This window comes from Galeopterus variegatus, unplaced genomic scaffold (genome assembly GCF_000696425.1).
Source record: "Galeopterus variegatus unplaced genomic scaffold, G_variegatus-3.0.2 Scaffold400, whole genome shotgun sequence".
Classification (NCBI taxonomy): Eukaryota; Metazoa; Chordata; class Mammalia; order Dermoptera; family Cynocephalidae; genus Galeopterus; species Galeopterus variegatus.
Window position 1 is genome coordinate 535,619 of NW_007726511.1, and position 13,744 is coordinate 549,362.

At 50.3% G+C, this 13,744-nt stretch overlaps 1 protein-coding gene across 1 annotated transcript in view; it reads left to right on the top strand.

Moving 5' to 3' along the window:
- Nucleotides 1–13,744, top strand: part of DENND1A (DENN/MADD domain containing 1A) — a 462,953-nt gene that overhangs the window by 430,395 nt on the left and 18,814 nt on the right. The window contains exon 19 of the mRNA XM_008568329.1: nucleotides 12,737–12,825. Coding sequence (XP_008566551.1) covers nucleotides 12,737–12,825 — 89 coding nt within the window. The remainder of the gene's footprint in view (nucleotides 1–12,736; nucleotides 12,826–13,744) is intronic.

Below are 13,744 nucleotides of genomic sequence, written 5' to 3' on the forward strand. Positions count from 1 at the left end.
GTTTCACACACAGGTCAGAGCATTGATGTGGCTACTAGCCAGGAAAATTAACCAGGTGAACTCTTTCCTCGTTAAACAGCGATGGAGTTTGTGAATTTTCTCTCACCCTCTTCATTCTCGACAGAGTCTGGTTGGGGCACATCCCTGGGACAAACCTCAGAGCCTATCCAGCTTTCCCCTCAGGGACCCCTGGGCTGCTTCTGTTTGGGCCAGGTAGGAGTCTGGCGGGAAAGGGACAATTCAGGACACAGTTCAGACCCAAAGGATCTGAGACCCACTTTGGGGCCAGCCTTGAATGCCAGCCCTGTCATGCACCAACTGCCATTGGACAGCCCACGTTCTCCGGCCTCTCTGGGCAGGGTGCCTCCCCTCCCCCTCACCAACCCCAAGCTCTGCACGCGCAGCCCTTGGCCTTGGGCAAAGCTGGTTGGGCCCTGAAGCCTCGGGCATCTGTCCTCTTCCACCTCTTTCCCCGCACCACTCCCTGGTTGGAGTCTGGCCTGTCTCCTGCTCACTTTGACATTTCACTGTCTATGTGGCCCTGCTTTCCCAGCAGTGAAATGAGGATGCTGATCCTCACCTCACAGGGATGTCACAGGGATGGTCCCAGGTGTGCCCTCCCCCGGGGGCTGAGTGAATCTGTGTGTCTATTTCTAAACAACTGCCTATCCCCCACCCATACACAGATATCCTAGGAGCCCTGCCCCAGCCCGTAATTAACTTGAAGTGAGCTCACTGAGCCTCTTCCAAAGGCCTGTCATCTTTCTGCTCTGTGTGACCCTGGGCAAGTCCTTGCCTCCCCCATCTGTAAAATGGGGTAGCAGCCCTCATTCCCTGCAGAGGATTCCCTGAGCTAGCAAATGTGCTGGCAGCTGGCTAGGCATCAGGAGCACAGGTGGGCAGAAAGTACCTCGGCTCTGCCAACAGTGCAGGGAGCCTGGCTCCCCAGGCATCGGGGCCACCCCACTCCCTGCCTGTATACACTGTGCTCTCTGCCCCCAAGTCAGTGCCTGGCAGTTGAGCATTTTCCACCCTGCAGCCCTGTGCAGGGCACCCGCTCATCCATGCCGCCCAGGTAATTAAGTTGATATTCTAACACAGCTTCCCCTCCTGACCTTTTGGAAACAATGTGTTTTGCTGCATCAACAAATTAACTGCAAATCAGATGCTATCCTCATAAATGTGGGCTTCATATCCAATGAGCATATTCACCTGGCCCACACAGCTGACAGATGTAAACGCTGAGAGCCAGGCAGGGACCAGCAAAGGCCAAAGAGTTGCTCTCTTCCCTGGGACCTCCATGTCAATCACACTTTCGGGCTTACCCTCTCTTGTGTTCACATCTCCCAGCAGTCATTTGGCCAGGGCTGGTGAGTTGAAACTATGGAGGCCTGGGCAGGCCCCTGTGGCTGGAGGGGGGTGTCTGTCCTTAGAAACCCACCTATCCTCCTCCCCTCTGTTTTCTACACCAAGGACACCAAGGTCTCTTTTATTGTGTCTGTGATTAAGTCACTCCCATTGAGCTCAGAAGATCCACACTTCCTAGCCCGACATTCAAGGCCCTCTATTATCTGACCCTACCAGCCCCTCCCAGGTCCTGGCCTGGCCCGTCCTCATATCAGCCTCACTTTAGTCTTGCTGGACCATGTGGTTCCTCCATCCCACACACCTGAACCCCCTATCATTTTCATACAGTAGAAGTGCCCTTGCTCTGTACTTAAACTGACCTTGGCATCTCTGTGTCCCACCTGCACTGTCACCCCTCCCACCCCCCTGTGCCTGGTATAGAGCATACTCCACTGTTAAGTGAATGAACAACTGAATCAAGTGCCTCTGTTGGAAAGTACCAGAAAGAGAAGCTCAAATAAGGGAGGAAGGGGAAGACATCAGTCACTTTTCTCTAAGGCACCAATCTCTAACAACAGATTCTAACTTCAAGAAGGGACAAGGACTAGAAAACCGTGTCAAAAAGGATGAATCATGTGCCTCTGTTGGAAAGTACCAGAAAGAGAAGCTAAAATAAGGGAGGAAGGGGAAGACATCAGTCACTTTTCTCTAAGGCACCGATCTCTAACAACAGATTCTAACTTCAAGAAGGGACAAGGACTAGAAAACCGTGTCAAAAAGGATTCCAGATGACTTTGGAAATTGACAAGGATAGCACAATGGGTTAAGAATACCTGCTTGGTTTAATTCTTGCTACTAGCTGTGTGACCTCATATTAGTCCCTTAACCTCTCTGGGCCTTCTGTTTTCCATCTCTGTAATGGAAATAATCCTTTAACTTACCTTACCAGGAAATGTGAGGCTCAGAGTAAAGAAGAGAAATGCTTTGAAAGGAAAGCATCATATAAATAGAAGAGATTATTAAAATCCAGTCTCCTTCAACAAAGCCTTGCTTACAACACACGCCCTTGGAAAACCAGGGTCCTCACATCCACAGAACTTTTCTGGGAAGACCTGTGGGTTCGACATGGGGAAAGAGGATTAGATGCTTCCTTCCTCTCCTTGGGATCCCAGACCGGAGCCTCACGTGGCTGTAGGTTTACCGCTGTGTCCTCCCCACACCGGTGCTGGTAATTTGGGAGTTATTTTCATTTTACAGAAGACTTAACTGAGACTTAGAGAGTTAAATAACTTGCCCAAGTGGCAGAACCAATACTGAGCTCAACTAGAAAAGCCATCACATGAATTCATGTCTTTTTAACCAAAAGTACATTTCTTGGGGATTTAGCCCGCAAATACTTTTTATTTTAGGAACGATATTTTTTGGTGATGTAGGTAAAATCCCACCAGACTACACATTCCTTAAGATCAAGGACTGTGTCTTAGTCTCCTCTGAATCCCTGTGCCCTGGCCCCCAAGTAGTTGTTCCATAAACATACTAGGGAATAACTCTGCTTCCCCAACGAGACATAACTTTCAGGAAGGCAGGCATTTTGCGTTCACCATTGGAGCCTCCAGCCCACCCTATGGCCCAGCTCAGGACATTCCAGCTGAACTGTTGAACTGAACTCTTCTTAGCAAAAGAATTGCCAGAGGCCCAGTCTTTTTGAACTCACATAAGAAACAGCAGTCGGTGTAGCCACATTTTGATCCAGCCAAGGAACTGAGGATCATATATAATGTGATTTCTATGCAAAGGTGCCAGGACAGCTATACCACATCACCCTTTCTTAGCATCTTACAATCCCCCTGGCTTGATCTGCAAACTTCTAGGCTGGGTATGGTCAAGATGCTGATATATAATGTGATTTCTATGCAAAGGTGCCAGGACAGCTATACCACATCACCCTTTCTTGGCATCTTACAATCCCCCTGGCTTGATCTGCAAACTTCTAGGCTGGGTATGGTCAAGATGCTGCTTTCCTCCCACCATTTATAAATCCTATCACAAAAGAACCAGCGCTTCCTGATGACAAAAATAAGTTAACTGTGGAATCTAGAGAACTAACATTTGTTGCATTTTTACCTAAACCAAAAATCATTTGCTGAGCACCTATTATATACCAAGTGCTATGCTAGACCCTGGGGTTAATAAAGAAATGCATGAGATGGTAATGACAGCCTGTGCACTTGCATATGGGGGTGTGGGGTATGGCAGAGATGAAATTGCAGGTGGGTGGTAGGGCTCAGAATCTGGAGGGCTTTGGTCACTTCAGACAGAATTGTCTAGAGGATGTTAATGGGTGTTATAGGGAAAGTGAGTATGTGTTCAAATACATTTGGGAGACAGGACTTTTTAAAAAAGAGTTCGTAGATTTTTTTTGCCTGGTTTGGGTAGGTTTTTTTAATTGCAAGACTCGGCAGCCTCTGCTAGGCTAACAGATATTGTGAATCTCCAAAAGGAGCAAGACAGTAGATAGCATTTCTCAGATGCATCTGGCTGTGGAACTAACTCCGTCTTTTCTTTTCATACAATGCATCTCCCATGATGGTGTTTCTTAACAGACACCTTGGGAGATGCTGGCCTCCCATGAGATGATCTAAGCTGGCAAGTGGCATGATTGGGTGTGTATTTTTTTCAAGTCCACTCAGGAAACAAGTGTAGAAGATGGATTGGGAGGGGGAGAGGCTGGAGGCAGGGAAACCTGCTAATGGTAATAGTTGCTAATGTCTATTGGTGGCACTGTGCAAAGAACCTGCCGCACACATCCTATTGAATCTTCCTAACAGCCCTCTTGGGTAGGTAATGCTATTACCTGCACTTCACAGATGAGAACAGTAAGGCTCAGGTTAAATCGTGGGCCCAGTGCAACCTACAGAGTAAGTGGTGCAGCTGGGGTTCTGTCCTAGACTGTCTAACCCCAGAGGCCACCTCCTGAGCCTTCTGCCATACTGCCACCTAGCAGGGATGGAAATGGCCAGGTCAGAGGTGACAAGTAGTGAGGACAGCGGAGTTAGGGAAGATGATCACCCAGAAGCAGAATGGCCAAGCATGAGAGAAGCAAGGGGTGATTGGGGGCTGATATGAGAGCAGGGCATGTGGACTGAAGGCCGCAGCCTGTGCACCCATGGAGAGGTGGGTTCCCCTCTGTCCTTTTCTTCCTCATGATAAGCAGGGTGAATTGAGGGGCTTCATCTCCCTTTGCCCCCCACACTTCCTGTAAGCCCTGAAAGGGAAAAAACATGAAAGCCATGTGCCAGGTGCTCCAGGTGGCATCCCCAATCCCTGGATAGCCACCAATTGAAAGGTCACCAAGCATGAGTTGGCCCTCACTACCACTTAATGGCATTGGATCTGGGAAGCCTTAGTGTATTTCCATCCAGACATTTCCTTGATGGGCCACAAGGGAACCCAATCCTCCACCCAGTCCCTCGGCCAACTTGGCCCTCAGGCTGTTCTGACAGGCTCTGTGCTGGGCACCAGGGATCCAGGGACAACTGTGACATGAGCCCCCTCCAGGAGTCGGGCAGGTTCAAAAAGTGAGTTCTAAGGCAGGTTTGAGAACCAAATATCACTCCCCCAAGTGAAGGCCTAAATCAGCTCTGTCCAAGAAGAATGTAATGTGGGCCACACGTGCTAGTCACAGGTAGAATTCTAAACGTTTTAGTAACAGCATTGAACACGTGAAAAGAAACAGGTGAAATTAATTTTGATGATATGTTTAACCCAATATATCTGAAATATTATCGTTTCAACATGTAAACAATATAAACTCTTTCTTGTACAGAGTCTCTGAAATCCAGTGTGCATTTTACACTTCAGCACGTTTTAATTTGGACTCACCACATGTGGCCATCAGCTTATCTTTTGGCCAGCGCAGGTCTAGACTGTGTCTAATAGTGACGCGTCTTTATGAACTGAGTGATTGAATGGGCAGGAGCCACCTGGAAGCCTCCAGGGTATATACTGTGAGTCCATAGTCTTTGTCTCATGTGGATTTGTACCTCTTTACTCTGCGTACCCTCTTCCACACCTGTTCAGGGCATCCAGCTGGCCAGGCTGTGGAAAGGACAAAGCTTAGCTTTCAAGCTCAAGAGTTTGAGGGTATAGCCAAGAAGTCTGTGCTCTGTTTGGTTTGATTCAGATCCTGATTTCAAAAGCCAAGCATTTTGTACAAATTTTATTTGTTCATCAAATATTTATTGAGCAGATATTTCTTTCCAAGTACCACACAACCTTCTGCAGGCACGGGGATGAATCTCTCAAGGAAATGGATGTTGAAAAGATAGTGTGGGGGGTGTGGGGTGACATGCTGCTTGATAAATCCCACACAGCAGGAAGCTCTGGGCAGTGGGAGTCTGGAGGCAGCATCTGACCTGGGTGGAGTCTTGAAGGACAAGCACATGTTTGCCAGTCGGGATGGGGTAGGTCGTTCCACCCCAAGGGGCAGGCAGGAGACAAGTCATGAGAGCCCAGTGCCACTTGAGAGTCTGCCCAGGGTGGGAATGAGTGATGGTTGGGAAAGGTCTCTGTGGGACACAGCAGGGCTTAGAGGATTTGGAATGCCAGCCCAGGGCCTTGAGCTGTCACCCAAGGACAGAAGAGGACATGAGAGGTCTTCATACGGCATGGACATATTGCATTTTAGGAGGTCCCCCTTAGCCTATGTGGAGAATGGCAGGGGCAATCGGAGCAGGGAGCCCTGTCAGGAGATGATTGCAGTAATCCAGCCAGAGAGGAAGCCAGAATTAGCAGAGGGGACGGCCTGGGAAAATGGACAGTGGGGGGGAGGGAGTGGGTGGCGTGGAGGATGGCGCTCTGGCTCTGGCCTGGGTGACTGGATGCTTTCTCCCAGGCGTGCGTGGAATGCATCAAACCATCTCAGTGTGTACTGATGTTTTAAGTTTCCACTTTAATGCAGCTGCAAAGACTCCGTCCTACTCGACCACCGCCTCCCAAGATACAGCGCTCAAGGCCTGTGAGTAGCCAGTGCTTCTGCCCACCCCTCCTAACACTGCCTGAGCCACTCTCCCCAGCCTGACTAAACCTCGGGAGTCTGGACTCTCCTGCCTGGCAAAAGAAAACCGGGAATTGGGTTTTTCAGCTTCCCTCTCTGCGTGGCATGAACTTGAACTTGCATTTTCTGGGCTTCTCTCTCCTTTTTCTGAATAAGTTCAGCAACTTGCAAGTCAGAGCCCTAGGTAGCCGGGGCCACTGTGTGGTGTGTTTGCTGTGTGTGCCTCATTTGAGCAAATCTCATAGGCCGAGCCATATTTCTAGTCAATGAGCTTTAAAGGATTGCTCCGAACGCCCCTTCCTCACAAAGGAGGCAGAAGTCTGGCAGCAGGGGTCTCATTCCCGCCAGATCTCAGTTTGGAAACGCATTTGATGTACCTTCCTGAGGGCAGAGGCTACGCCCAGAGAATCTCGAGCCAGCTCGATGGAGACAGGTACTGCTCCCCTGCCAGGCCTCATGTGGAGATCCCCTTCCCACGTAAAGTGCCAAATAAGGGTGGAAAAGCAGGACAAAATACGACAAACCCATCAACACCTGGGAACAGAGTGGGAGGGGGAGAGAGGCCCATCATGTTTTTTAAAGAGAAATGCCATGGAAAAATATTGGGTGTGGGTCCTCTGTTAAGCATCGTGGAATCGTTTGCCCTTGTAAGCTCAGACCTTGGCTGTGCTGAGGCCTAATAACTTTACCAGGTGCCTTTAAAGTGGGAAACCTGCCAGGACCATTTGGTGAGGGCTGTTTATCAAGAGAAAAGTTTCTCATTGTTTGAGGCAGTCGCCACTCAGCGGCCAAGCAGAAGGGGTCAGGCGCGACAGAGCACCCCACAAACAGGTGTCCCCGCCCCTCCCACCCTCTCCAACGCACATGCCCAAATCCATCTTGTGAAGGTGCGGAGGCCGGGTGTGCAGGTGACCAGGCTGAACTGTGTGTCTGTTCTGGACCTTAGGTGCACACAGCCAGTACTGATGGGTAGCTGCTCTCCAGGTAGATGTTGGACATTCCATGATGCAGTTTTCCTTCCCTTCCCCACTGTGTGTGGGAGTTAGAAGGCTGGGATGGAGGTTGGGGGGATTTAGATGGTTCCACCTCTGGCAGTCGTGAGTCTACACTTCCAGCCACACGTGACAACGGATCCATCCTGTGCCCCCATCACACCGTGATTAACCCAAACTCCAATCAGTACGGCTGTCAAGGGGCTGGCATGTTTCTGCTTGCTGTCATAGGAAGGAAGCCACAAAGAGCAGGAAGAAACCACTTAGGGGAGCAGGAAGCCCTTTTGGGGTTGAACTGTGTGATTTAGTGAGCGTGTCAGTACAGTCATAGCAACATGGATTTGGGAAGTCGACAGAGCGAGGCTTGAATGCCGAAGGTGTGCGACTTTGAGCAAGTGCTGAGGCTCTCTGAGCCCCTTCTCTCCCTCTACCGTACCCTCCTTCAGAGAGGGGTTTTGCGAGAGTGAATGTGGATGACATCTGCAGAGTGCCCAGCACAGCGCCTGGTGCACAGTGGGCAGTTCTCTTTCTTCTCCACAGGCTTCTACATCTTCCAGCTTCTGAAGAATGGCCCAGTTTATGAATAACCATCATTTGCCTAGGATTTTATTGTCAGTAGGTCATGTTTGGTCCCCTCACCCAGTTGCCTCACAGTAGCTCAGTGAAGTAGGCATCATCCCCACCCACTTTAGAGATGAGAAAACTGATGCTCGATGAGTTCGCCCAAGTCCCTCAACTGCAAATAGGGTCACCAGACTCTACAACCCCTGGTCTTTCTAGCATTCCAAGCTCCCTGGACCCTCTGTCTCCATGGAAATGGAGATGTACTTAGCATAAAGTACTGGGGCAGAGCCTTCAGTTGAGGAAAAAATCATTCAGCAGCCGGGTGGGCCTCCTGTGTAATCTCTAGGGCAGTTTAGGTCCTGGCAGTGATACAGAGGTAAAGAGAATTAACGTTTAGTGAGCACCTTTTAATGTACCTAGGACTGTGCTGGGTACTTGTACAATTATTGTCTCATTTGTCCTGATGACAGCCCAGGAGGGACAGATGCTTCCCAATTTGTAGCCCAGACCATAGAGATAAGAGGCCAAGCCGGCCTTTGAGCCCAGGCCGCCTCTCTCCACTGCTTCTCCTCTGATGACAGCCCAGGAGGGACAGATGCTTCCCAATTTGTAGCCCAGGCCATAGAGATAAGAGGCCAAGCCGGCCTTTGAGCCCAGGCCGCCTCTCTCCACTGCTTCTCCTTGTTCCTGACCTACAAACGGCCTCCTCTTAAGCCAAAGTCAGCCAGTGGGTAGCTCTCAGAATTCCGCTTAGGGACTAGGATCCAAGGCCAGCAGGGAATCGCTTGGAAAGCATGATTCATGGTAGGATTGTTCCTCCTGGAAAAATTCAAGTATTAGAGATGGCTACAGTGGACCCTGTGTAGTCTCATTGGTTTGGGGACTCACGCAAATTGGAAGGCGGGGTGGGCAGCTGAGGACGTGGAGAGGCAGATGTTGCCATGAAGAAAGCCTGAGTAGCAGCTGCCTCTGTCACTGGGCTGGTGTGGGAGGTGATTAGCCCAGCACTCAGGGCTGCACCCCCTAGGTTTATGGTATGCTGAAGAGGGGCAGGGTGCCTTGGAGGACCAGCTCTCCTGGGCTTGGAATTCAGAGATGCCTGCCCTGCTTTGAGTCACAGCTTGGACCACTTCCTGGCTGTATAACCTTAGGCAAGACCCTTACCTTCTCTGAGCCTTAGTTTAGTCATCTGTAAAATGGGTTTAGCATTACCCACCTAGTGAAGGCAATGAAGTCATATATGTATGAGGTCATATAGTGTTCATACATATTGTCATGAAGTGGGCACATACACCCCCAAACACCTTCTGCTGAACAGGGCCACTGAGAGATCAATTTGGGAGCCCTAGAAGGTGTGTGCGTTCTGGGCCCCATGGTCGCCGAGGCCCTGGGGACTATTCATTCCACACATTCATGCCCGCATTTCCAGTAGACACCACTGCACATCAAGTGGGAAACTGGGAGATATGGGGTATAGCACCCGTCAATGGCCTCAGAGAGGACAGCCTGACAAGCTCCTGTGTCAGGAGCCATTGGCCCCCAGCCGGGTTTTACCGGGTCACTTAGCTGCAGACATTCAGGGCAGAAGCACAGCCAGTGGCCTGGGGTGGTGAGGGCAAGGGGGGGCTAGCCATTCGGCCTTTCTGGAAGGAGCTTTGTAGCCTGGCACCTGTAGCTGGAGTTCAGATATTACCAAAGGATTTGGGTTTTCTTTTTAAAAAGACGAAAAAGGAAAGAGCAGAAGAAAACCATGCTGGTGTGTCACGGACTAAGGGGAGTGGGTTGGGGCTCACTGGAGAGAGGAAGCTGCCGTCGGCCCGCATGTGAGGCACTTTATAAGCTCTGTATTTATTATTTCTTGCTCACCATTAAAAGCAAATGTACTCGGTGCTTTTGTATTCAATACACATTTAACCCTGCCGACTTAGATTTCTCAGGTTTTAAATCCAGTGGGGAATTGGCTGGCTTCCCAACTTTCCCCTCCAGTCCCCGGTGCTTTTGTATTCAATACACATTTAACCCTGCCGACTTAGGTTTCTCAGGTTTTAAATCCAGTGGGGAATTGGCTGGCTTCCCAACTTTCCCCTCCAGTCCCCCTTGAACAGAGCTGGAAATCCCTGTTTAGCATTTTCTTCCTGGCGCTGCTCTGGGATCCTAGCACTGGTGGGGCCAGTCGGTGTTGTGTGTGCCTGTGGTTTCTTCCCTCATCCCCAGCCCCCACCCTCCCTAAGCACCCCGAAAGACGGGTGTGATCGCTGAAATATGACGGGAGTTGTCCACATCGTCTTGTGATTCAGGCTTAATTAAACCATTTTGTCTGTGTGTGTCTGTGCTTGGCTGTGGTCTGCCGCCGTGTGTGTGTGATTCGTCTATGTGACTTCAGGTCTTGTGCATTCCTCTGAGAGTGTATATTTGTGAGTTTGTGTGTACGTTGGAGTCTCAAGGCCTTGGTGTATCTCTGGATGGTTGTCTATGAGTACAATTCTGTGTCTGGCATTGTCCACACCAATCAGGTGTGTGTGATTCCAGGTGTGTCTTTAACTGTGAGAGTGACTGTCTCCGGGTCTGTTGTGTCTTTCTCTCCCTCCCCTGCCTTCGCTGACTTGCTGCTCCCCTCCCCCTCTCTCTGCTCTGTCTGTTTTATCATCCCTAATGAAGCAGTCTCCTCCATCGATCCTGCTGATTGCCAACCCATTCCTTTTGTTTGTTGGCGCTGAGCCATTCAGCGGCACTCTGACAGCTCAGCTCGTCTAATTAGCTCTGTTGTTCTTTTTCCCCATGTTTCACCACGTTGCAAGTTCAGTTGAAGTTGCCACAAACTTAATCCCCCCATTTCAGCCACAAGTTCACATTCTTAACCCGCCTTTATTGTAGCAAGGAGCAGCCATGTGCAAGGACGAGCTGACAGGCCTTAATGTCTGACCTTTCTTGGAAGCCCTGACCCAGGGCCTCTGGGGCGGTGGCAGAGCTGCTCCTTCACCCCAACAGCACTCCTGCCCTTGTAGCGAGCAGTCTGGGGGATCACTCCAGCCAGGTGATCCTGTTTACAGCTGAGCCGAGAGAGGCCTCTGGCTCTGGCTGGGGAAACCAGTTCAGAGAATGGGTGGCGGATACAGCCATTGGTTTATTTCAGAAAATGTTGACTGAATGCTGTGTGGCAGGCACAGTTCTAATAACAATGATAATGATAGCAACAGGATGATGTACTTCTTAGATTCCAAGCAACAACATTCATTTGTTTCTGAAAATCTTGCTGAGCGACCAACCGCTATGTACAGGCACTGTGCAGGATGCTAGGCAGGGATGAGATCATCCCAAAACTCATCTTCTAATTCAGAGAACCCCCACCCCCCCACAATCTGCCTTTTGTTATTGACAGGAAGAGGGCGTTCAGGTCACAAAGAAGCAAGAGGAGCATTTATTGAGCCCCCACTATGTACCAGACCCCATGCTGTGGCTTTCCCTGCATCGTGTGGTTGAATCTTCACAATAACCCCATAGAAGGAAGCAAGTTTGGTGGAATGCATTTGGCTTTAACCACATCTCTGACTTGCCAAACAAGGCTGAGATCAGACTGGCCACTCCACAGTAAAAACTTTGGTTAGATCAGACGTGTGCAGACCTGAGGGCTGGATGAGTGTCCGTAAAGACTTGTCCTTTATGCAGCCAGCTTCTGTAATCTGTATTCCTAATCCATTGCACTATGTCACCCACAAGTTGCTGGTGGGGTGGGGGGTGCAGTTCAGGGAAAAGGCAGGCAGGAAATGAAGCGTGCACATGAAACTCAGCAATTACGGCGTCTTATCTGCAGAGAAAGAAAGCCCCCTGCACGGGGATGCTCGGTTCTTATTGGCAATGAAATTCACAGGTCGACTTTCCTAGCTCTCTCTGTCCTCTCTGGCACTGGAAATGTTTAGAGATGACAGTGCCATATTTAAAGCTATATAATGTTGATTGGACCAAAAGAGTATCCTTCTGAGGGCAACTAGAAATTCTTAGCCTAACACCCATCGTGGGCTCTGGTGGGGAATGGGGGCATCTTTTTCTATGGGCAGAAAAACCTATCTTGTCACGCTGTGGGATTAGGGTGCTGTGTACTTCCTAATACGCCCCCCGCCGACCCTCGAGCCAGGTCAGCACAGTGAGCAGAGCCTCACGAGGTGCACAGCATCCAGGCCGGGCCCTGCTGGGAACACAGGCACAGGAGGCCTGGCACGCATGCAGATGGTTTTCACTGGCGCACTCTGCTGCTATTGTTTACTTCCCTTCTCCCATTTAGAGAGGAAAATAAGAATCCTATAATTCAGTTGTAAAAAGAGCAAAATAACTAGTGTGTGTACCCTAAAAACAAGTCTGAGTGAAACCTTTTTCTACAAAACCAGTTTCTGGGTTCCAGAGGAAGGTGAGAGGGACATTTTCTTTGATAAGGGCCTCTGTGTCCCAGGTCCTATATGGACATCATCTCATTGAACCCTCAGTGCAGGTCTACAAGGAGGCTGGTGGAATAGTGCCCATCTTGCAGATGAGGAAACCAGGCTCTTCCAGATTTCCAATCGTTCTGATTTGTGTAGGCCACAAAATTCCAGTTAACATATCTCTGCTGCAAAGTAAATGGTGATGTTTCCATGGCAAGCGGGGCTTTTGTAGCCTATATCTTGAAAATCCCTAAACATTTCTTTTGTTTAGGGATTTAGGGCTGCTTATTCAAATCTTCAGATGTTCCGGTGTGACTTTCCCAACTCACCCCTACTTGGGGCTTTCTTCGTGCCCGTTCTAGGTGCGCCCACCCCGTCCACATGTCATTAAGAGACCGAAGAGCAACATCACAGTGGAAGGCCGGAGGACATCCGTCTCGAGCCCTGAGCAGTGAGTCCCCCCTGCTCCCCTCCCCTCTGTCTGTAAGAACCCAGCAGGGCCAGCGCTTTGTGGAGCCCACACGTGCAGCCCCAGCCTTTGAGAGGCTTCCCTGGGTGTTTCACAAAGAGGTCAGTCGGGGAGCAAGGCTTGATCTTCAGCGTCGGCTTCTGCCGGCTGCAACACCCGCAGGAGGCCCCGGAGGCAGGCAGACAGGCACCTGGGCTGGGTGTCTGAGTGGTGAGGTCCAGAGAGTTCTCAGACAGACTCAGAAGAAGGTCCCAGGCCTCTTATGCTGAAGATGTACAGTCAGCAGGTGAGGATTAGGAACCTGGGCGAGGCGGCCAGCTGTTCAACAGCGGCCACCACCTCCTAGGCCTGGTGGTGCTTAAGGTCTCAGTGGCTCACATTTATACACAAGAATGTCCATAATCACCGCTCCGCCCTGACCAGGACTGTGGTCCTGTGCCATAGTGTTTGTGTTATTGGGAGTTTTCTCATCTACCTGGCCTCAGACCTGGAGCTGCTCAGGGGCAGGCACAGGGTGTCATGCCCAGTACCTCACATAGGACCACCTTAGAGTCATTTGCTGAGTAACTATTGTATAGACGAGGTGAAGGAGCCAGGCAGGCAGACAAGCAGTGGCCAGAGATGGAGCTGCCTTGAATGGGGTGAGGCTGAGCACTGCAGACAGGCCTGACTCCAGAGCCAGCTGGAGAAGGCAGCACGGCTTCCGTCTGTCCCCGATGCACACAGCCCTTAATCTCTGCCCAGACAACTCAGCATCTACTCATTGGCTCCTGTGATGCCTTGAAAAGTGCACAAATTCATCCTGGTCTAGGGCCATTGGGAGAATCAGAAAAATCACTGCAGGGACTCTGAAGTCTTCTGGGTTAAAAGGCGAATGCCCTCACTTCTGGCCTGCTTTCAG